This window comes from Pseudorasbora parva, chromosome 11, assembly GCF_024679245.1.
Source record: "Pseudorasbora parva isolate DD20220531a chromosome 11, ASM2467924v1, whole genome shotgun sequence".
NCBI lineage: Eukaryota > Metazoa > Chordata > Actinopteri > Cypriniformes > Gobionidae > Pseudorasbora > Pseudorasbora parva.
In genome coordinates this window covers 29689252-29715014 of record NC_090182.1, presented here as the reverse complement: position 1 = coordinate 29715014, position 25763 = coordinate 29689252, and the positions used below count along the sequence as shown (strand labels likewise).

At 36.6% G+C, this 25763-nt stretch overlaps 3 protein-coding genes across 5 annotated transcripts; 2 read left to right on the top strand and 1 right to left on the bottom strand.

Moving 5' to 3' along the window:
* Nucleotides 1–132: 132 nt before the first annotated feature.
* On the top strand, nt 133–15949 carry acsl4a (acyl-CoA synthetase long chain family member 4a). 2 transcript variants are annotated; one of them, XM_067457759.1, is made up of 15 exons: nt 133–264; nt 5060–5552; nt 6251–6428; nt 6600–6709; nt 7746–7884; nt 8073–8223; nt 10718–10841; nt 10925–10996; nt 11082–11221; nt 11319–11488; nt 11650–11724; nt 12770–12961; nt 13151–13265; nt 13384–13541; nt 14285–15949. In XM_067457759.1, the coding sequence occupies exons 2-15, from the start codon at nt 5214–5216 to the stop codon at nt 14440–14442; spliced, it is 2121 nt and encodes a 706-aa protein (XP_067313860.1). In that variant the 5' UTR covers nt 133–264; nt 5060–5213; the 3' UTR covers nt 14443–15949. The 2 variants fall into 2 exon arrangements, with proteins under 2 accessions (XP_067313860.1, XP_067313861.1); XM_067457760.1 differs by lacking the exon at nt 133–264 and adding an exon at nt 1482–1501.
* A 15-nt stretch (nt 15950–15964) lies between these two features.
* Nucleotides 15965–17118, bottom strand: nxt2 (nuclear transport factor 2-like export factor 2). Of its 2 annotated transcripts, XM_067457761.1 has the most exons (5): nt 16978–17118; nt 16774–16845; nt 16606–16692; nt 16342–16486; nt 15965–16259 (listed from the first exon to the last, which is right to left on the bottom strand). In XM_067457761.1, exons 2-5 carry the CDS (start codon nt 16789–16791, stop codon nt 16075–16077), a joined length of 435 nt encoding a protein of 144 aa, XP_067313862.1. In that variant the 5' UTR covers nt 16792–16845; nt 16978–17118; the 3' UTR covers nt 15965–16074. The 2 variants fall into 2 exon arrangements, with proteins under 2 accessions (XP_067313862.1, XP_067313863.1); XM_067457762.1 differs by having other exon boundaries at nt 16774–17098.
* A 246-nt stretch (nt 17119–17364) lies between these two features.
* Nucleotides 17365–20769, top strand: psmd10 (proteasome 26S subunit, non-ATPase 10). Its single transcript, XM_067456623.1, has 5 exons — nt 17365–17526; nt 17652–17750; nt 17949–18095; nt 19337–19503; nt 19612–20769. The coding sequence occupies exons 1-5, from the start codon at nt 17413–17415 to the stop codon at nt 19763–19765; spliced, it is 681 nt and encodes a 226-aa protein (XP_067312724.1). The 5' UTR covers nt 17365–17412; the 3' UTR covers nt 19766–20769.
* Nucleotides 20770–25763: the final 4994 nt, after the last annotated feature.

Below are 25763 nucleotides of genomic sequence, written 5' to 3'. Positions count from 1 at the left end.
AATAGGTGTAAATATTTAAACCTACAATGTTAACTTATTATTAATATTATCACTAGAACAATTGTTGCCTTGACCTGAAGTGCACTACCAGCCACAGGAAGTTGATGTTGCGCGTTTGCTTCATTGTCCAGACGACTATTGGCTGAGAAATATGGAGTCAGATGACGCAATATTTCCGGGTGTAACAGCACGCGCTGGAGGTAACTGTCGGTCATTCATTGCGCTTGGCAGGGACAAACTCGAGCAGTCGATCCGGCTCTGAAGGTAAGAGACTAAACGCCGGTAAGATTTAACTGGCATAGTTTTCTAGCCAGCTACTCGTACACTACTATAATCTTAAAACCTCGGAGGCTTTTAATGAGAGGATTGTTTTAACATTTTGTTCTTGTTTACTGCGACTTTATAGATGACTGAACGATAAAGGGAGCGCTAGCTGGCTAACGGCAGAGTGCTTCATCAAATCTAAATATTACACGTCACCACTGAGTCTGAATGACAATTAATGTGTGTAAATGGAATTGTATTCCAGAATTAATTTATATGAGGCAAGATGATGGAATAGCGTGTCTTGGCATCCTCATGATGATGATGATGCTGCGGTTGACGTTTCGCAGTTCGCATCCGACAAAGAACGTCATCATCATCTTCACATTCAAATGATCAGACTAGGCGGAATAAAAGCGCTTTACCGGATTCCATTAATCAAAGCGACCTGGGTGAAATTAAACGTGTTTCGTTTATAAATCTGAGCCGTTTCCACGGTGATGGACGGAACACGTGTGTCTCAGAGCTGAGTCGTGTGGCATTTTGAGACTGATGTGATCGCGCCCAAAAATAGTGCAACGTGTAAATATATTACCGTTTGCGCTGCTAGATTTTGAGTCATAGCCTGCATTAACAAAACTGTTGTATTGGATAACGTCTTTTTATTCATGTTTAATGATGTTCTTAATGTATCTGACCTTTAAATATTTTATAACTACACACCAGTTCAACCAAAAGTTGGCCTTTCAAAGGTGTAGCTGACATGACAAACTTCATCAGTGGATTATGCTAATATCTGTAAACGATTTGTAATCACAGCCACTCACTAGCAGTATATGATGAAAGTGTGCATTCAGGTCAACTTGCCATAAAGTGTCCTTTTAGTAAACAGAGGTCAGTTTATAAAAGATGTGCATGATAACAAGTGCTACAAAGATAATGGGATCAGATCCAGGATCCAATCATTCAGTGTGTCAGTGTCTGTCCACCTGCTGAAGATCTGGTCTGTGAGTGGGGTGAGCTGGAGGGATGGATATCATTGGCTGTCTCGGCTCACTGACCACTCTCACCAGGATTTAAGGCTTCAGATTGAGGATCACCTTTCGGGGGAGATTTAAAAAAAGAATCAGTCAGCATCAATGGTTGTTTCTTTATAAGTTAATTTGTTACTGGTTAATGTCATTAACTTTGCATGAGCAAGAGTGGAGCTGTAACTGATTCGACCTGATATTCACAGGTATGTGAATGTTTTAATATTGTCTATTTAATTGTAGATATTTAACTGGTTTCTTATTTTACATTTAGATCACCTGTCATCGAACTCTCACTAAACGTTAAATGCACAATATGTATTTTTTAGATTAAAATATCCAAGAACCACTAGAACAATGTTCTATATTTTGGTGACCTGTGTGTCTTGAGTCCAGAGAAATCATTCAATTAGGACATGGTCTGTGTCTTTGCATCGCCTGTCAACAAAGTATTGATTTCACTCTTGATTTCCGTGGAAACCTTGGAAACACCAAAGATGATTTAATATAGTATGTATTGTTAGACAGCCAGTCAAATGTTTGGACACGCCTTTATCAACAGAAAACTAAACATTATTATACAGCGCAACACGGTTAGTCTTAGTGTTTGAATCGCTTGGTGTTTTTCTTGATTCACTGCGAGTAACATTTTTGTTACCATGGCTCAGAGACAACACTATTTTGTTAAGTGGCTAACAAAGCATAATCGATGAGAACTTTCCCAAAGACTATAGATATAGAAGGAAGGTTCACTCCTGTTACTAATGAATTGGAGAAACTGCTCCACGCAATGTGACGGAATAGTCTTGCTTTCGAAAGTCATTAGGTCACTGCAGCTGCCGTTGGAAGCTCCGGTTCCCATAGAAACCTGAGACTTGCGCTTAGGACTGCACATGCCCTTTGGCTCGTTTAGCCTGAAAAATAAGCTTTTTTATGTTATCTGAGCATAAGAAACAACGTTTATTTTAGAATTCGTTTCTGATTTGAAATATGTTATTTAATTCTGAGTTTGGCCAACAGTTTTTTGAGATTGCAGGATTCCCCCATTCAAGTAGGTAGGATTTGGTCTTGTGTGCCAGAAATAGCTGCCCGGAGGCTTTGTAAACATGGCAGCATAGTGAACAGACTTTCCTTGATAGGGACTTTGGCTTTCTCCATCATAAAGTACATATTAAAATTAATTGCATGTCATTTAGTCATCCTGTTTTTATTAATATGAAATGCTAATATTGGTCTAGATTACTACAATGTGCAACAAGACTCTCTTATCAGGCCACAGAGAGTAATGTTGTGTTGTAACTTTTAATGCACTCAAATGTATTTATCATGATTGTTTTAACCATGTAACAATGCTACGTTTCCCCACATACGCAACGAAAAGAGCGGAAGCGTCCGACTGCAGCTTAAGCATAATAAAAGCTCAGAGACCGGTGTTTCCTGCTTCATACCACTGTAACGTTAATAAAACTTTAATACATTCGCTCATTCATGAACATGATTTTTGCCTGAGACCTTCGGACTCCTTTCTTTCGACTGTGGAGGTGAAGTCCAGACTGCGGGTGCGTCTCATTTGGCTCCATATTCAGGGCACTGTTTAGAGAGTCAGCCCATTGACTCCCTGATTCCCTGATCAGTGCCCTGACTACTGAACAAGGGAGCTGATTGAGACGCACCCTTACAACTCCCATGATTTCATGCTCATTCACGGCGTCATCAAACTACAGCTTTGTCTTGAATAACAACTTAAATAATGTACCTTTAATCTTTAAAAGGAAATAACACTTAAATTTTTAGCATATATATATAAATTTATTTTTTTACAGACTGTAATTGTCATGTCTAAATTAACTTTGGTAGAACTTTACACCAAAAAATGCAGAATTTAAATGGACCATTTATCGATTTAAGGTTATATCACTATTCTTCTATTGAAATCAGCTGCTAAAAACACTAGCTGACCTCTAGTTAGTTGTCTTTCTCTCATTGGAATAGCAGGAATTTGTTTGATCCCAGCCCTGAACTGTAAATCAGGCTGTGGGTTATGTCATAACATCACATGCTGTTTCACCAGGATTGATCATGATTTGGTGTCTATCTATACAACAAAATGTTGTCAGCCTAAACAAACTCAGAGAGATTACCAACTGCCATAGTAAAAGAGCTTTGGTTATCTTGAGTCCATGGACTGTCCTACATTAACCTTGTGCCATTTGCCGATACATTTGCAACTGTTCCTGCAGTTGGTCACATTTGTCACTGTCAGTAAGGACTTAGAGGATCTAATTTCATAGACAATGCACAGTTTGGTAGGCGCAGCAACAGGAAGATGCAAAACTATGCAAATGTGCCTAGGTCTTTGTTTACATGTTGTGTTAGGTTGAAGTCACTTATTGTATCCATCTATAAGCAACTCATTTTGCTTCCTTAATCTGACACCAGTCACATGATCAAGAGATGACCTTATCTTCTTGTGATTAAGTGATCTTAAGCCAGAGTTCACCTATGTGACTAACAATGGAGATAACTCAAGGACATTAAACAATTTTTGCAATACAATTTTTTTTTTATTGGATAATTGTGGGCGTATTTTTTTCCAATCTAATCCATGACCTTGGCATTACAGGCATTCTGTACCAGCAACAGGAACACTAGATATGAGTGTATCAAGTTTTTACAATCTTTAATCTCCAAAATGTGTGATAACCGAAATGTGTGATAACCTAGATGTGTGGTAACCGTGGGTCTTATTATAAATTGATTGTTTGTCCACCCTGCCTTAAGGCTTAGGCAGTCCCCCAGGATGTTTGTGACTTCATACTTATGCAATTAAATGAGAACCAGAGAGACACTATTCAGTGGCCTGGAATGTGTCTTTTTCGCATCACATGTGACTGTCCTCTAAGAAGCCTCACTTGTTTCATTAAAGTGTCTGAATGAATAAAAACTGTCACGCTTAAAGCCTCAAACTTTCTCTTTCTCGTAGAAATGTCAAGTCACTTGTATTTATATAGCAATTTATATAATGCAGAATGTTTTAAAGCAGCTTTCACAGTGATAAACATGAAAATAAGGACCATTAAACTTCATTAAAGAAGACACGAGAGTCATAATTCAGTTCAGTGTTGATTCAGTTCAGTTCAATCACTGACGTTCATCAATTATAAAATGAGTTCAATTCGGATATATGCTATGAAAGCTTGTTTCCACCACAGAATAAAAAGTAACAAAATTGTAGCCTTTTAAGCTCACAATTCAGATTTTATAATTCTCGGTTGCAAGATTAGATTTCAGAATTCTGAGATATCAAGTCAGAATTCTGAGATAAAAAAATACAATTACCTTTTTATTGTGAGTTCTGACTTTTTTCCCCTTACAAAAAAAAGTTTATAAATAAAGGCACTGGATTGGGGGATGTAAACTTTTTTTTCCTTTCAATTCTGACTTCTTAATTCTTTTTCTCTAAATTGTGAGATATATACTTGCAATTGTTAATTGTGAGAAAATCTTGAATTTGTGAGAAATTAAAAATTGTAAGATTACAAATTCACAGTTAACTTTTATTTTATTTTTTCCACAGCAGAAACAAGACTTCGATATTTTGTTCACATCCAATTGTATTAGTCCAGTGAATTGATAGATTTGTGTTACTGAATATTGATTTGTTTTTTAAACCTCAACTAAGCAAGCGAAAGTAAGGTAATGTACTTAAGTTAAGTATACTTGAATATAATAAATTTCTTATTCATGGCTGTTTTTCTCATTAGGTTGCACATTTTGGAACCACATATTGGATACTTCCGTAATCTTTCTGAACTTTGATCCCGACCCTTCGATCCTCAGTTGGACTCAGCAGCAAACTGACTCTACCTCAGGCTTGGCCTGATCCCATCATCTTTTAGTCCCATTCAGCTTCTCAGCATGGACCTGAGTACCGTTCTCTTGTTTCCAGTACACGCAGTAGTGTGGCTCTACTCCATATTGAGCTTTCTGCCATGGTACTTTCTGACTGGAGCCCAGGAAAAGAAAGCCCTGGCAAAGAGGCTCAAATCCAAGTCGACCACCGGTCAGACGGATGGACCATATCGGTCACTGGATCACTTCGACTCCCTGGTCACAGTAGACTTCCCTGGAAAAGACACTCTTGATAAGCTGTTTGATTATGCGGTTCAGCGTTTCGGTAAAGCGGACTGCCTGGGAACCCGAGAAGTTCTGAGTGAAGAAAATGAGCCTCAACCGACTGGGAAAGTCTTCAAAAAGGTAATGGTAAAAAAAAAAAAAATATGTAAAAGCATATTATATGTTCACACTGCAAGCCCAAGTGCCTATTTTTAATTATTTACTGACCTAAATTTTCACCTGACCTTCCTATTTGGCTCGGATCAGATGCTGGTCTAAACAAGCCGTTACATAACGTTTCACATAAAATCATAAATACATTTTATTTGTAAATGTACACTACTGTTCAAATTATTTTCTCAGATGTTTTTTGTAATAATTAAATTTTAAAAGTTTATATATTCCTTTGATTATGAACTTTCTAATATTAATATTATATGTATGGCTATGCATTTATAAATGTTAATTTATAAATATTTATAAATCATGTTTAGTGTTATATGAAATTAGGATATTGTAAAATATTTTAGGATATTGTAAAATATTTTGTACAATATTCCACATTGCTGTTTAATACCTGATAATAGTGAAATGTGCAACTTTACTTTTTATTTTTTATTTTTACAGTGAATTCACATTGGAACTAAATTGTGAATTAGATGTGTAGAAATAAATATAAAATCTCAGAATCTGTGTACTTTTTGCTGTTCACACTGTCGTTCTAAAAAAACAAAAAACAAATTTGGTCCATATTCTATTGCAATGTAATTGTAATGAGAATAAGAAACTGCATGTTGAATAATTTGTTAATATGAAGGTGTTTGGTTTTGTTTTGGCAGTTAATTCTGGGTGATTATAAATGGCTGTCCTATGAGGAGATGGACACTGTGGTCAGTCAGTTTGGGAGCGGACTGACAGCACTTGGCCAACAGCCAAAATGCACCATCGCAATTTTCTGTGAGACGCGGGCAGAGTGGATGATCACAGCTCAGACCTGCTTCAGACGCAACTTCCCATGTAAGGAAATAGATTATTTTTACTCTCACTTTTTCTTTTTTCCCCACAGAAAAATAATCTATACGAGTCATAGGTTTTATCCTTATAAATTAGTTAAATTTATATAATTTCTGATGACTCAGATGTTTTTGATGAATTGAGTGAATTCTGCTTTTCTTGTTGTTTTTGTAGTGGTCACCTTTTATGCGACTCTAGGAGAAGAGGCAGTGGCTTTCGGATTGAATGAGTGTGGAGCTACACATCTGGTCACCAGTGTAGAACTGCTGGAAACCAAACTGAAGGTGAACTTGTTATTAAAAGGCCAAAAACATGTTGCTAACATTCCAGTGTACGTACTATCATTACAGATCCAAGGCAAAACAATAATTATTAGCTGAGTTGTAATCTTGTATTTGACTCCAGTGGTTCAACCTTGATGTTATGGAGCGACGAGAATACTTTCTGTGCGCAAAACAAAACAAAAATAACTTTATTTCTACAATCTCTTCTCCTTACTCTTTTACTGTTCACATTAAGTTACTCAAGTCAAGTCAAATCAACTTTATTTATATAGCGCTTTTACAATGACGATTGTTTTAAAGCAGCTTTCACACAGTGCAGGCCCTCTGGGGTCTACAGCAGAACACCGGCTCGCTATTGGCTGAGCACAACATGCATGCATTGAGGTGCTTGCGTCAGTCGCATTGGAGAGTGACACAAAAAACATAGGTTGTGGTTTGTTTCAAAGTATTGTCGTCGCTTCTCACTTTCAATTGCATTGTCTTTGCTAGCTCCACTCAAACAAATGACTCTTGTGAGCTTTTGCTTTTTAAACTATTGCAAAAATAATGTACTCATGAGTTGTCAGTTTTTGAATCACTGATAAATTCTTCACTAAATGAACACTTAATCTTACAGAACAGTTACCAAATTAACATCTGACTCACTAAATCACAAGTCACGTTTGACTCAATAAAAACGTCTGTAAGGAACACCACAGGGTGTAACAGTAATGACCCATCAGGACCCACCCATTGTAGTTTGAAATTTCCCAGCAGGCCACCAAACATCATAAGACATTGATATTTGGTTAAATATAGGTTGTAATGTTGGATGATCAAAAATTCAATGTCAGGACAATATGACATTGCACTGACAACAGCTTGCATTTGACATTTTGTTGATTTTAAGTAGTAGTAATTCCTCGTCTGCCAAAACTTTGAATTCGACGACTTGACATCCGGTGCCAGCTGGCTGTACTTACCTTGCCACTTGAAATATTTCAATTATGGGAACAGAACATTTAATGAACAATATGTTCTCTTTATATTTTTACAGGGTGTTCTTCCTCTAATCCCCAAACTGAAGCACATCATCTATGTGGACAAGAAGGGCGTCAGCACAGCAGGATTTCCAAAGGGCATCCAGATCCACAGCATGGACTCTGTGCAAGAGCTGGGAGCCAAGCCAGAAAACCGTAAGCACGCTTTGATATATCTTAAAAATAGCACAGACTTTACTGTTGACATTTTATTTATATGCTAATTAACCTTTTCAGTGATTGCTTGGAGTTTACCCACTGTTCACCCACACAATATCGACCTGAATCGAGATTTGCGATCTCCATCACCAGTGAAGAAAATAATGTGGGCTTTTGTGTTGCAGTGAACATACCAATAGTGAAGCCTGTCCCGTCAGACCTCGCTGTTATTATGTACACCAGCGGCTCCACCGGGAGACCTAAAGGAGTGATGATCATCCACAGTAACCTGATTGGGGGAATGGCAGGCCAGTGCGAGAGGATACCTGGATTGGGGTGTGTATAATGATAAATAAAGTGCCACAGTGGCTGTCCATTTTTTCCAGTGCTCTTGATTCAGGAAGTATTTTTCTCCATAGGGATTAAAAAGAAAAAAAGCCTTCAGTAAAGAGCCGTTAACCAAATCAACCAGCTATTAGTTTAATTGATTTGAAGAAAAAAAATATTAGACAATTATACAAAAAGACAAAGGGCCCTATTTCAACGATCTGAGCACATGGTCTGAAGCGCGTCTGCCGCAGATGCCCTTAGGGCGTGCCCAAATCCATTTCTGCTAATTTAATGATGGAAAAAAATGGACAGCGGGCCAGGAGAATAATCCAAAAGGGTTATACCTAATCTCTTAATGAGTCATGGGTGTGTTTTGGGCATAAAATGCAATAAACAGTCTCTAAAATCAGTCTAATCTTAGCCTAGAAATCTAGACCCACCCTAGCGGGAGCAAATTTAATCTGCCCGCAAGTGTCGTCTAGGTACTCTCAATACCCTTCTGAGCTGTATTCCTCACAATCTGGACAGGCCAATCATATCGTGCATAGAGTTGGCGGGCGGGGCCATAATGACGACGGCCGAGTTGTGTTTGCGTGCTTCTGTTGTCTAGTAAACACAGAAACTGGCGAACGGCGGCGGTCTTTCGAATCAGCTTTGACCGTGACTCTGGAAGACTTGGAGTTAAGCTTTTCTCTGAGAAAAGAACAAAGAACGGCACTGAAGTCATTCTTAAAATGGCAAGATGTGTTCGGAGTTTAGCCGACCGGATACGGTGAATGTTTAATCTATCAAGGAGCTCTGCTTCACCTTCATTGCTCTGGTTGGTGTAGCGCTATCCTATCACGTGCAGAGGGAGTTTGAAAGACAACCGTTTATCCCGCCCCTCGGATTGAGCCCTGTCAATGGTGAGTTTTCAGACCAAACATCTTGATGTGGGTCTGGCTTGTCAGGCTAGTCTCATCTCCCATTCCCTTTAAAAGCCAGTAGCACTTGCAAGCTTGCTTACCAGGGAGGATTCGCTATTTACATGGCCTAACTTGAGCGTAAAAATGTAACGCTTCTACAGAGAGGAACCCTTTAATTTTTAATATTTACTAGGGCTGGGACTCGATTAAAAAAATTTATCTAATTAATTAGAGGCTTTGTAATTAATTAATCAAAATTAATCGCATTTTAATTGCATATAAATATTTGACCTGAGAACAATGAGAAGTAATTATTCACATGGATTTTTAGTATACCATTGAATAATGACTGAATACATAAGCTTAATCAAAAAAATATTGTTTATTTATTTCAGTCCAGCAGACCAGTGCAATGTTTACCATTAAGTTTAGCAAAAGCATATTTGTGATATTTGAGGCTCGATGTGCTGCGGTGATATGCAAATTCCTTGTTGTATAGCTTGCACACAACCATGCTCTTGTCGACGCTTCCATCGTTTCGTTTTTTTAAAACAAAATTTCATCCACGAGGCCAAGCAAAGCGGTCTCATCAGCTTCTCTGTTCATGTTCACTATGGTTTGTATTCGTGACTGTTGACGTGAGCGCTAGTTGGTGTTCCAGTATAATCGGTCCGTCGAAACTCATTCATTGAAAAACGTTCCGCGGTGCAAAAATAAGTGTGGTTAAAATTATTTATTTTTTTGCGTCATTAATTAACGCGCTAAAGTCCCATAATTAATTAATCTTAATTAACGCGTTAAAGTCCCGGCTCTAATATTTACAAAAATTGTTTGTGCTGCTGCGCATCCCTGTGTGTAATAACCAGAGTGTACATGTGTTGTGCAACTGCCTATAGACACATTATTAACACACTCTTTAAATAACAAAAAATACTGCGCTATTGAATTTAGATCAGATATTTGTTAGTTAATGGTGTAGTCGTTTTCAGTTTCCTCAAAATGTCAACAATGCGCCTGAACACCTAATTTTTTTAGACCAGAACACCCATGGGCAAACAGATGGGCGTGAGTGCATTTGCTATTTAAACAATGTGGCACTGGATGTAAAAATACCTGTCAGGCTGAAAAACACTGCCGTTGCATTTCTCGGGTGTACGATTTTGCCCAAAGGTACAATACTTTGTACGTAATGGCTCTTCATTCGCAGTACCTCATTGTAGTGGTTGGATGTTTTGAAATCTTCTTGATTGGCTAGTTTCAGATTTCTGGTGGAAATTTATTTGCAGACTCGTGGGTAATTGAGTTTTTAAACAATAATTCTGCTGTTAAACTTGATTATGTAAAAAATTGTTAAAAATAATACGGGCTGATGACTTCAAAAAAGCATCGATTAACAACCTTATAGCTTACAGTAGGACTCTCTTAAACGCTTTATAGTTAAAAATAGATAGCTCAATGGAGAAAATAAATTTGTATATTTGTTGTTGTTTTTTTTGAAACCCAACTGTTGCAGTGCAACCCAACACTGCTATGCAAAAGTGCCTGACTGAAATGGAGTGGTAGTTTTGCATTAAAATGCCTGTATGCTTCCACAGACCAAAGGATACATATATTGCCTATCTTCCTCTTGCCCATGTCCTGGAAATGACGGCTGAGATCTCGTGTGTGACGTACGGCTGCAGGATCGGCTATTCCACGCCACAAACGTTGTCTGATCAGGTAAATATAGTCACACATTTACACCGATTGTACTAATGAAATGTTAATCTCAGATTATTGAATGGTTTGTTTCTGTTTTGTAGTCAACCAAAATTAAGAAGGGAAGTAAAGGTGACTGCAGTGTGCTGAAACCTACTCTAATGGCAGCCGTACCTGTAAGTCGGACTCCTCTAAGCATTATCATCTTCCTTTGTTCATTTCAGTCATGTTAAAATGTCACACTTTTGTTTCTTCCGTCAGGAAATAATGGACCGGATCAATAAGAACGTCATGAGTAAGGTGCAGGAGATGAGCTGTGTGCAGAGAACCCTGTTTAAACTGGCTTACGACTACAAGCTCCAGCAGATCAAGAAGGGTTATGATGCACCCCTGTGCAATATGTAAGATGAGATGAAAATAGTCCATCAGTTAATCACATTTGCTCTTGTTAATGAGTCTGGAGTTTTAATCGCCTTTGCTCCTTTTATGTGTGTTCAGTTTGTTTAAGAAAGTCAGATCTCTTCTGGGTGGGAATGTGCGTATGATGCTGTCCGGAGGCGCTCCTCTTTCTCCAGCCACTCAGCGCTTCATGAACATCTGTTTCTGCTGTCCTGTTGGTCAAGGATACGGTCTTACTGAGACCTGTGGAGCGGGCACTATAACCGAAGGTAAGTAGTCCTGATGCATCTGAACATCTTTTCTAACCTGTCCTGTTAATTTTATCATTACTTGCAGAGTCATATATTTTGAAATGCCTTCATAGCTTTGTCCCAATACTTCAAGCTGTGATGCAGCAGTAATGATGACATCTGTTTTCTTTGTTGTGCAGTTGCAGATTATAGCACAGGAAGAGTAGGAGCTCCTTTGATCTGCTGTGAGATTAAACTCAAAGACTGGGCTGAAGGTGGGTCAATGTACCCTTTTCCATTTAGAAACTACTTAAAGGCATAGTTCACCCCAAAATGAAAATTCTGTCAATATTTACTCACCCTCAAGTTGTTTCTTTGATCTGCTGAACACATCTTGTTTGTAACAAAGCAGATAGAGTAACTATTGACTATCATAGTATTTTGTCCCTACTATGGTAGGTTGCTCTATCTGCTGTTACAAACATTCTTCAAAATATTTTCTTTTGTATTCAGCAGAACAAAGAAACTCATACAGGTTTGGAACAATTTAAGGGTGAATAAATTATGACAGAATTTTCATTTTTGGTATGAAATATCCCTTTAATATCTCAAATAAATAGTTCACTAAAAATGATATACTCAAACCTACATGTTCCAAACCTGTATGCTTTTTTTTTTTTAATGTGTATTTTATACACAAATGAGAGTTTTAAAAAATTGTTACTCAGCTCTTAAAAACAAAGTATAAATTGACTATTAAGCCTCAAAACACTATAGACTTGGACTATATACCAAGCTTTCTGAAGTCATGCAATAGCTTTGTTTGAGGAACACAATGTTCACTGAACTTAGCTGTGTGCCAATGCTTACTTCTAGTAGAACATGCCTGGAGATGACAATGGCAAGGTTGTGGGTTCAATTCCTTAGGAATGTATTAACTGATCAAATGTACACTACACACTATTGCAAAGTTGCTTTGGATAAAAGTATCTACCTAATGCATAAATGTAATAATACATAATCTGATTTTTAAAAATCTAGATTAAAAATAACTGGCAAGGCATCAATTTTTGTTGGTGTCACGTGACCTTCAGCTAAGCAGTGCTGTTATTGTTAACAAATAATCAAATTACACCTTATATAAAATAAAACAGTATAATGGCTTAAATTATAATCCATTTCTCTATAAAGTGTTGTTGCGTGATGAGCTGCGCAAACAATACAAAAAAGAATAGTAATAGTCATTTTCAGGTAAACCTTTCATTTATCTTTTAGTTATTGTTATAGCTGTTGTGATTCTCATCATATCATTTCTTTCAGGTGGTTATACAAAGTATGACAAGCCTCATCCACGTGGTGAGATCCTCATCGGAGGTCCTAATGTAACCATGGGCTATTATAGGAGCGAGAGCTGTAATAATGACGACTTCTATGTGGATCAGAGCGGACAGCGGTGGTTCTGCACTGGTGATGTAGGGGAGATGCACCCTGACGGCTGTCTTCAGATTGTTGGTATGTCTTCATTCAGCATCATAAGGGAGTCTTGTTTCTTGTTTGAGTCAAAATCATACATTTATTTTATCTATCTGTATTATTCACATATTGAGTCAAAATCATACATTTATTTTATCTATCTGTATTATTCACATATTGAGTCAAAATCATTTATTTTATCTATCACATGAATTTTGTAACGCCTAGATCGCAAGAAGGACCTTGTGAAACTTCAAGCTGGGGAGTATGTGTCTTTGGGCAAAGTTGAGTCAGCTCTGAAGAACTGCTCTCTCATTGACAACATCTGCGCTTACGCAAACAGGTTTGTACGCGCGGCTTTGTCTGATGCATATGGGATGGTACTTACCCTAACAAAAGGTCCTCTCTTTAGAACAGCAGACCTACTGTATACAGACCTCTTTTTTTTCTCTGCCCACCAGTGACCAGAACTACGTTATCAGCTTCATTGTTCCTAATCAGAAGAAGCTGACAGCTCTGGCCAATCAGAAAGGCATTGAAGGCACATGGGAAGATATTTGCAACCACCCATTAATGGAGAGGGAAGTTCTGAAGGAAATTAAAGAAGTTGCAACTTCAAGTGAGTGTAACTTCCAGGTTTTGTAGCAGCATTATACATGATGTAAAAGTTCAAAATCTGAACACTGTATCGAGTCATTGACTGAAGCCAACTGAAATGCTGAATACCAAGTCTAAATTTTTAGCACAAGATTCATGTGCACAAATTCAGCATTACATTTGTTGCAAATACATTTTGGTACCATACAGTTGCTTGCAAAACCTTTGGTTCAGTAACATTTTGTAAAAGAAATTAATACTTTTATTCAGAAATGCCGCATTAAATTGATCAATAGTAAAGACATTTATGACAATGTTACTAAAGATTTCTATTTCAAATAAAAGCAGTTATTTCTGTTCATCAAATAACTTTTTTGATCAAGTTTCCAAACAAATATTACTGAGCACAACTGTTTTCAACGTTGATAATCATAAATGTTTCTTGAGCAGCAAATCAGCATATTAGAATAATTTGTGACACTACAGACTGGAGTAATGATGCTAAAAATCATCTTTATCATCACAGGCATATTTCTTTAATTACTTCTTTTAAAATGTATTTAAATTCAAAAACAGTTATTTTAAATTGTATTTCATAATATTAAAGCCTTTTGCTTTGGTGAACATAAAATACATTTAAAAACGTTAAAAATATAAAACAAATCTTACAGACCCCAAAATTATGCATGGTCATATACATAAAATGGAACTGTAAGAAAGGTTTTGGTCTCAAATTGTCTTCTAAAAATCTTTCTGTAATTCTAGTTAAACTCCAGCGCTTTGAGATACCAGTCATGGTCCATCTGAGTCCAGAGCCATGGACCCCTGAAACAGGCCTGGTGACAGACGCATTTAAATTAAAGAGGAAGGAACTGAAGAACCACTATCTCACTGACATCGAAAGAATGTATGGCCACAAGTAGGACTTCTATCACAGCCAAAGAGAGACACCTTCATCAGTTCCTAGCCGTGCAACTTTGCTGTATATCAATAAATGTTAAAAATCACTTTTTGCCACAGATTTCACCACTGCCCATTGCTTAGTGATGTGCACAAATTTTCGAAGACGAACAATGTTGTATTTTTATTCCTGAGCTTTGTGGGCTTTTAGTTCCAAGCTCTTGTCTCTCTGCTGTAAAATAGTTTACAAATAGAGTTGTAGCTTGAGCCCTGTTGGACAAGGGACGATATTCATCTTATCCAGCATAAAGTATCCACTAATTTCTCCTTTAAGTATACAAAAGGAGTCTCTTGTAAAGAGGATTTCAACCATACAACAGCGATATACTGCCATCACCTCGTGCTTTTTTTTCAACATGTGTAAAATTTTATTTTCCTTGTAAAAATGTTAATATGCTTGGTTTGATAAGGTTGAACACTGCTAGCTGAGGTGAAGTTATTGCACTGCGGAACTCTGCCTCCTTTTAGAGGCAAGTAATATATAGTGATGTTTTTGTGCCTTCTGATTGGTCACTCTTTTAAACGTTAGATTTAGATTCCTTGTGCTTCATCCATGCAGTGCATTAGGTGTTAGTGTCTTTATAATGATTAAGAACCATGTTCTTTGTTATTTACTAATGAGATTTTTTTTGTTGTTGTTATGATGCACACATTTGCTAGTAAATATTTGCTCATGGAATGACTCAGGACAGGTTGAGATGACCGGCAAGTGGTTTGTTGCTTATTTGTGCAGTTAAACTGAACTTGTATGAAGGGAAACATTTTTTAGGAGTAATATTCCCCTCTTATGCCACAGCGGTTACGTTTGTATCACATCTGTATATTTTTTTAAAACCACTAGCGTGTACTATGATTGTCACAAAATCTTGTCTCTTTCAAATTCCACTTCTGCTGGCTTTTAATATATATTTGGTAATATGTCATTAATATGCCAGTTCTCAATACTGAATGCCTAAAGTTGAAAAGGAAAAAAAAAAAGCTGTTTGTAAATTAAGCCCCAGAATATGAATTTTGCCGTTGATATTATATTCTGTATATTAATTTATTTGGTTAAAACGATACATTTCATTTGTACCTTTAATTTATTTTAAGAAATTGTTATCTGTACAGGCATTGTAATCTGTCTCATCTTGGCTTGTTTTAATCTAGGAAGTGTTTATATTCATTTTCATTTGCACTACTTTTTTTTTTTTTGTCAGGGATTTTTAGCCATTGTTACATTAAGAGCCATTAATCCAACAAGTTCAGCAGTTATTTCATCCCTTTTGGAATTATCTTTTCCCCCAAAGCCCTCAGGGTTTCTATCACCAACATAAACAAAACTATACATCACTCAAGTGTTTGCATTGAGAAATTGTGAATTTGCTTGTAGAATGTTCTATGATGCTTATTTATTATTTTTATTGTGAGTACTGTTATTTCCTGTATGTAATATACACTGAGGACAAGTAAAATCGTTTTCTACACAAATTTTGTGGTATTCCGTTTTAGAAACAGTTCAACAGTCACTTATTTTATTATTATTTACAGCACATAGCTCAAAAGCAAGGAGTTTACAAAAAAGAAAATTGAGACTATACAAAAAATTAAGTAATTCAGTTTGCCCAGTCTTGAAAGCGAAAACAGTCGCTTGCAATCTTCCATACAGGCTGGTCACTGGTAGGAGAAGCTTGGGCAGTTAATAGGAAATTCTGGTTGAAGTATCTCTGTTTGTTTCCTTCAAACTTCACAGAGCCAGCTGTAACCACCAACAAGGTGGTTTGGCCCTGAGTTGCTTGTTCTGTTTAAAGAAAACGTAGTAGATTAAATTATACACATTTAAATGGAAGCATTCGTTGTGAATGTAGTCGTGGTTTCCATACCATGCACAGGCTGGCAGTCGAGAGTGTGCACCTGAAACTCGCTGGAGGGAAGAGACTCGAAGAACTCTCCGAGGGCATCTTGACCTGTGACAGCGTTGCCATTCCACACGAGCGTTGCTTTGTCCAGATACAACCTCGTCAGAGTCTGAAAGCAACCATTCAGTATGATGAAGGCGTTGAATACACAGCTAATTAATATAATGTATCAGCACACATGCTATTAAAAGCGAAGTTAAACATCAAACCGTGTGATGATGAGCATACCCTTCTTTTCTTATCCATACAGTCATAATAGATATTGACAAATTCCTCCGAATATCTGCATGACTGGTCAACTTGAGCCCTGAAGTCCTGATCAATATTGATTAATAAAGTTATTAAACGTATTGATAAGATTAACTGATGAATGTTGATATCAATGAACAGACTTACCACCGTTGCAGCAGCCATGGTATGTTACTACACGGACACTTCACCGATCTCCTGACGCGATGTTCAGTCGTACTAATAATAAAATAAAATGACTAATGCGATTTAAAATGTAACGTTAGATATAAGAGCAAGGTGAAAACAAAGCTGCATAAAGTAAAATTACAGTAAGTAAGAATATAAGGTTAAATTGTAGTTTATACCCACTTCGAAAGGTGTGATTTTTCGAGCAAAATATCAGAATTACGTAACTTATTCTGTAAGAAAAACAAATCTAACATCGAGAAAAAAATGTGCTCAAATGTGTGTTCACGAAATTGTTCCGCTGGAAACCCACACATTCATTCTAAGTTCCCTTCACAGTTGCGGAGAATACACAAGACCACAAGACGACGACAAAAGGACGAAAATGTAAAACTATTTATTTATTATATAAAGGATGAAAATACATATAGAAAGAAAATATAGATTTTACTTATAGAAATATAGAAACAAACAGGTACTTTTGTTGGATATTTAATCAGGCACCATTCTGCGGCACCTAAACAAATTTGTTTTATCCAATGACATTCCAGTTTGTATGTTTTGGGCGGGTCCAATAGGTTGAATTGTCACACTGGTGTGCTCTCCCAGACTTTTGAGATGGAGGGAAGTGTATCAAATGTAGAAATCTGTAATTTAGCTTACACTGGAAAGTTTGAAGAGCTTAAAAGGTGCGTCTTGTCTGACAGCTTACTAGCGTCGAAAACAGACCAGGTAACGTTATGTGAGAAACACCTCCACTATTGTTAGCATGATGCTATATTGAAGTTTTTTTCCCATTGAGTCAAAGATTGCTGTCGCGTGTTTGAAAGTGTTCTGAATGCACCTGCTTTACACAGGACAGCAGGACCGCTCTGCACTGGGCTTGTTCAGCTGGACATGCGGATATTGTGCAGTTTCTGTTGGATCTCGGAGTTGAAGTGAATCTCAAAGATGATGTGAGTCAGCATTGTTTCATGGCACAGTCCAGAATATTTATACAGCGTCACTGAATGTTATTTCTTTTAAAAAGATTATTATTACTGCTCTCCAATGCACTTATAAATGCAGTTATTGCCTGGCACCACTTGAGAGATACTTTGTCATTCACTGCATGTCCTCTTGGTGGAGTTCTTTACCATTTTATTTCGTTCCAGGCATGTTGGACTCCTCTTCACATTGCAGCATCTGCTGGGAGAGAAGAAATTGTCAGATCCTTGATATCCAAAGGAGCTCAATTGAACTCTGTGAACCAGAATGGTTGTACGGCACTACACTATGCAGCATCTAAAGATCGATATGAGGTAGAATTGTCTGTCAGCTCATAGAGCGTTAAATGATTAGATTAAAAAAAAAAAAAAATTATTATGAAATATATTGCCAGTTTTTTTTAATCAAAGACTTTAGCTTAGTTTAACTTTATAGTCCATTAATTTGTCACAGAGCGAAAATGTGTCTTTGACACTTATCATACATATATGCATAGAGACATCCACATGCATTATATTAATTTAAGTTATATTAAATTATTATTTTTCCTGAAAATTGGGAAAACTTTTTATATTCATTTTGCCTTGTATTCATGTTTTATATTAATATATTCTCAGGTCACATTTTTAATCGGTTATAATACGTTATTATTACATATGTTTTCTGATAATTGTGAAAAATATTAATATTATTTTATTTTCATTGTATCTTTATATTGCCAGTTATATTCAATTATTACATGTTTTTGAAAATTGTATACAATTTTCATGTTAATATTATCTTGTATTAATTTTATATAAATATATTACAAGCTCTTTTTAATAGTTTTATTAAAACGTTGCATACACTTTTTCTGAAAATTTTAAATATTTATATTAATATTATCGCATATTCTTGCTTTATTAATATATTGTCCGTTTTTTTAATCAAAGTTATATTAAATTATTACATAAAATATTTCTGGAAATTACATATTTTTTTTTTTACATACAATTACATACAATTATTCCATAAAATTTTATGAAAATGTTAAATGTTTTATATTAATATTATCTTATTCTTTATTTATTAATATATTGTCAGCTTTTTTTAATCAACATTTTAATAAAAGTTATATTTTAAGCTTGTTTTATTACAGTTATATTAAATTATTAAAAATTTCAGAAAATTGTTAAATGTTTTATATTATTATTATTATCTTATATTCTTTCTTTATTAATACATTGCCAGTTTTTTTAATCAAAGTTACATTCAATTATTACATTAAATCTTTCTGGAAATTGTGAAACTTTTTTTATAATAATATTATCTTATTTTATCTTATATAATTTTTTATATGAATATATTGCCAGTGCTTTTTTATTTAAGTTATACTAAATTACTACTTAATCTTTATATAAAAAAAGATGAAACTTTTTTAAAAAAATATTAATTTATTTCCTACTTTCTCTCTTTTAAATTATTTATATTAAATTATTACATAACATTTTTCTTTTTTTATTGTAAACTTAATTGTGAAAGGTTTTATTTATAATATCTTTTTACTTTTTAACAGATAGCCCAGATTCTGCTAGAAAATGGTGCAGATCCTAATGCTACAGATAAACTGCAATCCACACCTCTGCACAGAGCGTCCGCCAAGGGAAACTACAGACTCATTCAGCTTCTTTTGAAAGAGAGTGCCTCTACCAACATTCAAGACTCAGAAGGAAACACGGCCCTGTAAGTAGTGTAGAACCACTGTGTAGTAGTGTTGTTTTTCTTTATTGCTCTTGGATATGTATAGATGCCACCTCAGACCTGCATGAACTATTTTTATTGTTTTGCCAGTCATCTTGCATGTGATGAGGAGCGAGCAGAGGCGGCAAAACTCCTTGTGGAACATGGTGCCAGCATCTACATTGAGAACAAGGAACAGATGACGCCTTTACAAGTGGCTAAAGGTGGCTTGGGATCTATGTTGAAACGAGTCGTAGAGGGTTGATGGACCCCGGACTGGAAAGAGAGCAGTGCAGCTTTTAGTTAAACTGCTGTTCAAGTATAATGTTTGCAAGGGGATTTAAAAGAAACACCATAGAGGAACTGCTTTTTAGCGGGAGCTTTTAAAGACGTCTGCTAAAGAGAACAAAGTTGTGGTCAGCATTCTCTTTTGGCAGTTAAAAAGCTCATGACTTGATAAGTTGGTCATTTTTCATGCTTTTTATCGAGTACATGAGTTTTAGGTTTACACATAACATTCTGATTATTATTTGTCTAGTTCAGCCATGAATGCTTTGTTTCTGTTAAACCTAAAGCTAGTTTTGTCATCGGTTAGTCATTTAAAATGTAATTACTAGTTATGTATCCTTGTGCTATGGTCACGACACCATAGTGTATTCTTCCCTCTTGATGTTGACTTTATAAGTTAAATAAATTGTAATTGAAGTTGATAATGTTGCAGTCATATCTGATCTTGACTTGGTCAGGAAGAATTTAAAAAAAAAAAGAAAAGAAAAGAATACTTATTCATCAAGGATGCATTCAATTAATCAAATGTTAAGACACAGGCAAGTAAAAACAGTAAGGACATTTATAACAAAATATTTATTTCATAGAAAATGAACACAATGTGACAATTTTTACTGTATTTTTGATCTAATAAATGCAGCCATGTAAAGCATAAGTGACTAATTAAAAAAAAAAAAAACATTTCAAAATCTTAACTAAATATGGAAGTGTACAGGTCGTTGAGATTTCCGATTGGGTAACTGAAACCAAATAGCTTTTACAGGCATGACAAAAAAATGTGGTTTCATGTTACCACCTACTCTCCAAAACGAGTACACCCCCTCTAAACATAAATATTTTATTTCATTTCTTAATGATTACCAACTACAATTCATGGAAAGATGACAAAATGTAAGTTTATCAAACATTTACATGTTGTCGTAGCAGATGCTTCTAAAACGACTTACAAATGAGAACAATGAAATCAACAATAGGGTGTGACTAGTTCCTGTTGCTCTACACTCAATAAAAATTATACATTGGATTTACGTAATTTTTTTATTATGTCAACAGGTTCCACGTAATTGGGTTATGTTGAATTTAATTGACATTGTTTATTTCGGTAAATGCTATTTTTTGATGTAAAGTTAATTCAATGCCATTTAGTTCAGTTCAAATCAGGTTAACGTTCTTAATTTTGTCCAAAACTATTAAGTTTAATTACTCTGAAATTTGTGTGTGTGTATATGTGTGTGTGTGTATATATATATATGTGTGTGTGTGTGTATATGTAGTTTAATTGGTTATTTTTATTTAGTGAAATGCTATTTTTTACAACATTTACAAAACCTTTTACATTACAAGATTGTATTGGCTAGATGGTTTTGTTACATCCATGACATGCCCAAAGTAGTTGTTTTTTTAATTATTAAAACAACTTTAATTGTTATTAGCAGATCCTTACCCCACATGCTCCACACTTCACCACAATGGTAACGTCAAAAACACTAACATAACACAAACTTTTAAATACCAACATAACTAAACATTAAAAAGTCTCGAAATGCATAAAATAGCACTTTATTTAAACATTTACTCTCCAAATTCAGCCCATTTGCAAAGCATGATGGGAAGTAAAAGTCCTGTTTGATTGGGTTACTTGATTGAAACATGTTATTTCAAAATAAAAACATCAAGTTATGTCAGAGTAATGGTTTTAAGTAAGTTTAACATGAATCAATTACATTTGAACCAGAAACCTGATGGTGTTAAATCAAGATGAATTGCTTAAAGTGAACAGCCTCATAAGTTCATTTTTTTGTAATAAAAAAATAGTGTTAGTATTAACAAGTCACTTGTTGATAAAAAAAAAAGATGTTTCAGCGGTTTCTTGAAAACGGCTAAAGATGCAGCAGCTCGGGTTGAGTTTGACAGGTTATTCCACCAGCAGATCGCGTGTCAGACTGCTGAAATCACGTGACATTGGCGATCCGAATCATGAATCAATACGCTGATTCATGACCGTTCTAATCTTTATTTGAGGATTGAAAACAAACATGAAGAGAAGACGATGCTGAATAAAGTCGTAGTTTTATTTATTTTGGAACATAAATGTATATTCGATGCTTCAAGAGATTGTAATTAACTGATGTCACATATGGAGTACTTTGATGATGTTTTTATTCCCAATTTCAATGGAGAGGCAGAATCTCTCGGACTAAATTTAAAATATCTAAAACTGTGTTCTGAAGATGAACGGAGGTCTTAAGGGTGTCGAATGACATTAGGGTGAGTCATTCATGACAAATTTCATTTTTGGGTGAACTAACTAGCCAGAGCCCACCATAGACAAAACTGCCACAATAAGCCAGATCCTGATACACAGATGGAGTTTGGCATCACAGCATTTATTTCCAGGTGGACCGTTAAAGAAAGGAATATCTTGTGGCCATCCTGTGGAATTCAACCAATCAGATGACGACTTCGAAACTCCAGAAGTGTTTCCAGATAAATGTGCCATATGCATCAGACATTCAGCCAACGGTCCGTGGATGTGTTGTCGGCTGAGACTAGGTCCCGCCCAGCTCAAATTGTCCTATGTCTCCAGAGTTCCCACCCAGATTCCCTCTAATGCCCCCTCTTCCAATAACAAGTTCCTCAGCCCTGCCTCCGCTGGTTCACTTCAGTCCCTCGGTTCCTCCTCTAAAGCCTGGGACATATTTGCGGCTGTCCCAGATGAAAGATTACCATCTTTAAACAATTGTGACGATTTCTGTGATCGTGGCTCCTAATCGTTAGTCCTATGTCGTACAATGAGAGAGGTTCAAAGACGGCCGTTGTCACAGTCTTGAGACCAAAGATAGCTTAAAGCTACACTGTGATATTTTCGCCCATCTAGCGGTGAAAAGGTATATGACCATCCAGTGAATAATAGTTTCTGTTCCTCTCAATTCTGATTTTGTTTTAACTCCTACGGTGGCCTATTTAGTCCAAGATTAACATGGCAATTCCCCTCTTCACATTCGACACGGTGCCATCGAGTGTTAAAACGCGAAAGGCGAAGCTTGAATTTACGGGTATGTTCCTCTTTGGCTAATGTACTTTCAAGATGGAGGGGCAACATGGTGACCGGCATTCAAACCCCTCAACCGTATGTATTTTCAATGGCATATTATAAACTTACGAGAATACTTTATTACTTGAAAGAAGTAAATATACATTAATGAACACATATTTTTGAAAGAACTAAGTGTTTTTATTTAAGAATAAACTAAAAAAGTTACACAGTAGCTTTAAGATCATTTTCAGACAGTTTCAGAAATTCAGCATGATGATTGCACAGTGTGTTTGGTGCTATGGTCTGCGTCTACTGAACAGCAAATGTGACGTAATCAGCTCAGCATGGCGGTTAATCTTAAACCTGCTTACCTCTCGCTCTTTTTCCCTTCCTCTTCCTCTTTTGAACATATCCTCTTTTTTCAGCACACATAAAAACTATAATTGCCAAAGTGGAATTCATTGTGGTCTTTTTGTTCACCACTAGCTCATAGTGATGATGTTCTATTGAATGAATGAATTAATGAGGCATTTATATAGCACTTTCATATGTAGGCCAACTCCTGTACACCCAAAGTGCTTCACACTTATTCTTCTATAGAAACATGCATCGTAGCCTACGAGTCAATAGATGTCATCAATGCATGTCATAGCCAAGTTTAATAGATCCATTTCACACATTGTGATTTGTAATGATCTTGATTGTTAAAATCTTGCAGTGTATACCGGGGTTAACACCTCTCGACTGTGCTGTGTAGAATCGGGTCGTCAGATCTCCAGCTTTGACCAAGCAAGTGGATCCCTTGGGTCCACCTCCATCCACTGATCCAGTTACTCCACCTGAGCCTGTTGATCTACTGGCTTCACCATGGCTCCTCCCTCCTTTGGCTCTCTACCAGATACCATTGTCCTCATGGCTTCACCAGGTTCCCTCGTCCATCCAGCTTCGCCATTGGTCAGACATCACCTTGCTTGCACCATGGACTTACAAGTCATCCGCTGCACTCAATCAATCTGTCCATTCCTTCAGCTCCACCAGGCTCCTACTAATATCGCCTCTGGACTCTGTTCCTTTGCCGGCCATTTGTCCTCCTCCAGAACTCCTCAGTCGGAGTTTATGGATGTGCCCTCCAGGAGAGGGGTAATGTCATGTTCTGTTTTTGTGTAGTTTAAAGTTCATGGACTTTTAATGTGTTTCTCTTTAGTTACCTGCTCCCTTTGTTCCATTTTTCCTGTTCTTTTTTTACAATGATTATTGATAAATTTAGTTGTCACCTGATTATCATTGAGTTCCTTCACCATGTGTATTAAAGTCATTCAGTTAATTAATTTCAGTGTTGGTAATGTTTGTGCCTAGTGCACTCTTTCGGTGCTGTTTTATGTTAATTTACCTGAGTTTGTTTTATTTAAAGGGGGGGTGAAACACTCAGTTTCCGTCAATCTCATGTCAATCTTGAGTACCTATAGAGTAGTATTGCATCCTTCATATCTCTGAAAAGTCTTTAGTTTTATTATATTTATAAAAGAAATATGGGCTGTACCGAGTCTTTCCGGAAAAAAACGGGCGCCTGGAGGCGTATCGTGTGGGCGGAGCTAAAGAATGACGAGCACACCCAAAGCGTTGACGTCCTCAAGCGTGGAGAAACCCATGTATGCTATCGACCCATGTATGCTATCGATCAGATTCAACTAATACGTGATCCAGAATCAGGCTGAAATAAATTGAACAGGAGAAACAGCAACAGCAGGACATCCGTCTCTGTGGTATGTACTGTATTTAGTGGCCTGTCAACATTTGTGTCTTTACTCGCAGTTTATGAGGACATGATTCGGTTTATGGACTATTGTATGCGACTAAACCTTAGCAGTAGCAAGCAAATGGTTTTGTACGTCAGACTAGTGTAACGTTATACATAGAACAACAATGGAGTAACGTTAACCTTTAGCGCATTTGAATGACGAAGCACGCAATCGTGTCGTTTACTGATGTTTACTCACGCGACGAGCCAACAGCATAGACATTTGAAGCAGTTTTACTCACCGGCTGCTTCCAAAGCAGGACCGAACCTTTATCGCTGGGACCGCTCCATCAAAAACACAATTCTTTGGTATGATTTGGTAAAGTCCTGTGACAGCAGTGACCGTGGAGATTCACGATGTTGTGAAGCTTCCCGTCATTTCTGCGTTCAAATCGGTTCAAATGCAGCGCTGCCTTCCGGGAATGCTGTGCTGAAGCGTTGAAGTCGCTTGATCTCACCCATAGGAATAAAGTGGAGCGGGAGCGCAGCACGTCATAAGTGTTCACGGACGACTGTATCTGCAGCTGAGCGAGTGTTTATGGGCGTGCATTTCCTCTCTCGCTCTAGTCACGCGTGCGCGCACCCTACCGGGAGAAGAGCCCGTACGGCCCATACAAGGACCTTCCACTCTATTAACATCAAACCGACCTATACTCGAAAAAAACTCTCCGTGTAACAGATCAGAAAGGCTTCCTCTTGCTGTTAAACAGTATTGGTTACTAAAAGGAACTACTGACCACACATGGATTTTTATGAATGCATGTCATTTAGTGATAGTTCCTGCCACCAGCTTGTCAGCGAAAGCTTGAATGGGTAAATCAGGTAGTGGTACACTCAAAAAAAATTGGACAAACTCAATTTAATTGAGGGCAGGTTTTCCATCCAATAAATGTGTAGCCCCAAATCATAAAAATCTAGTTCATGCAATGAAATGTAATTGAGTTGGTCAAACTCAATTTTATCAAATACAGTTTACATTATATTTTTATACTTATAACATGTTTTTTTGAATGAGTCAAACTTTTTTATCATCATACACAATGTATATAATGAAAATTTAAGAAAAGGCTGGTGTAACACCTGACATTAGCATAGATCACTGAGTGCCCATGCAGCCTAAGCCCAGGCACCAGCTATTTA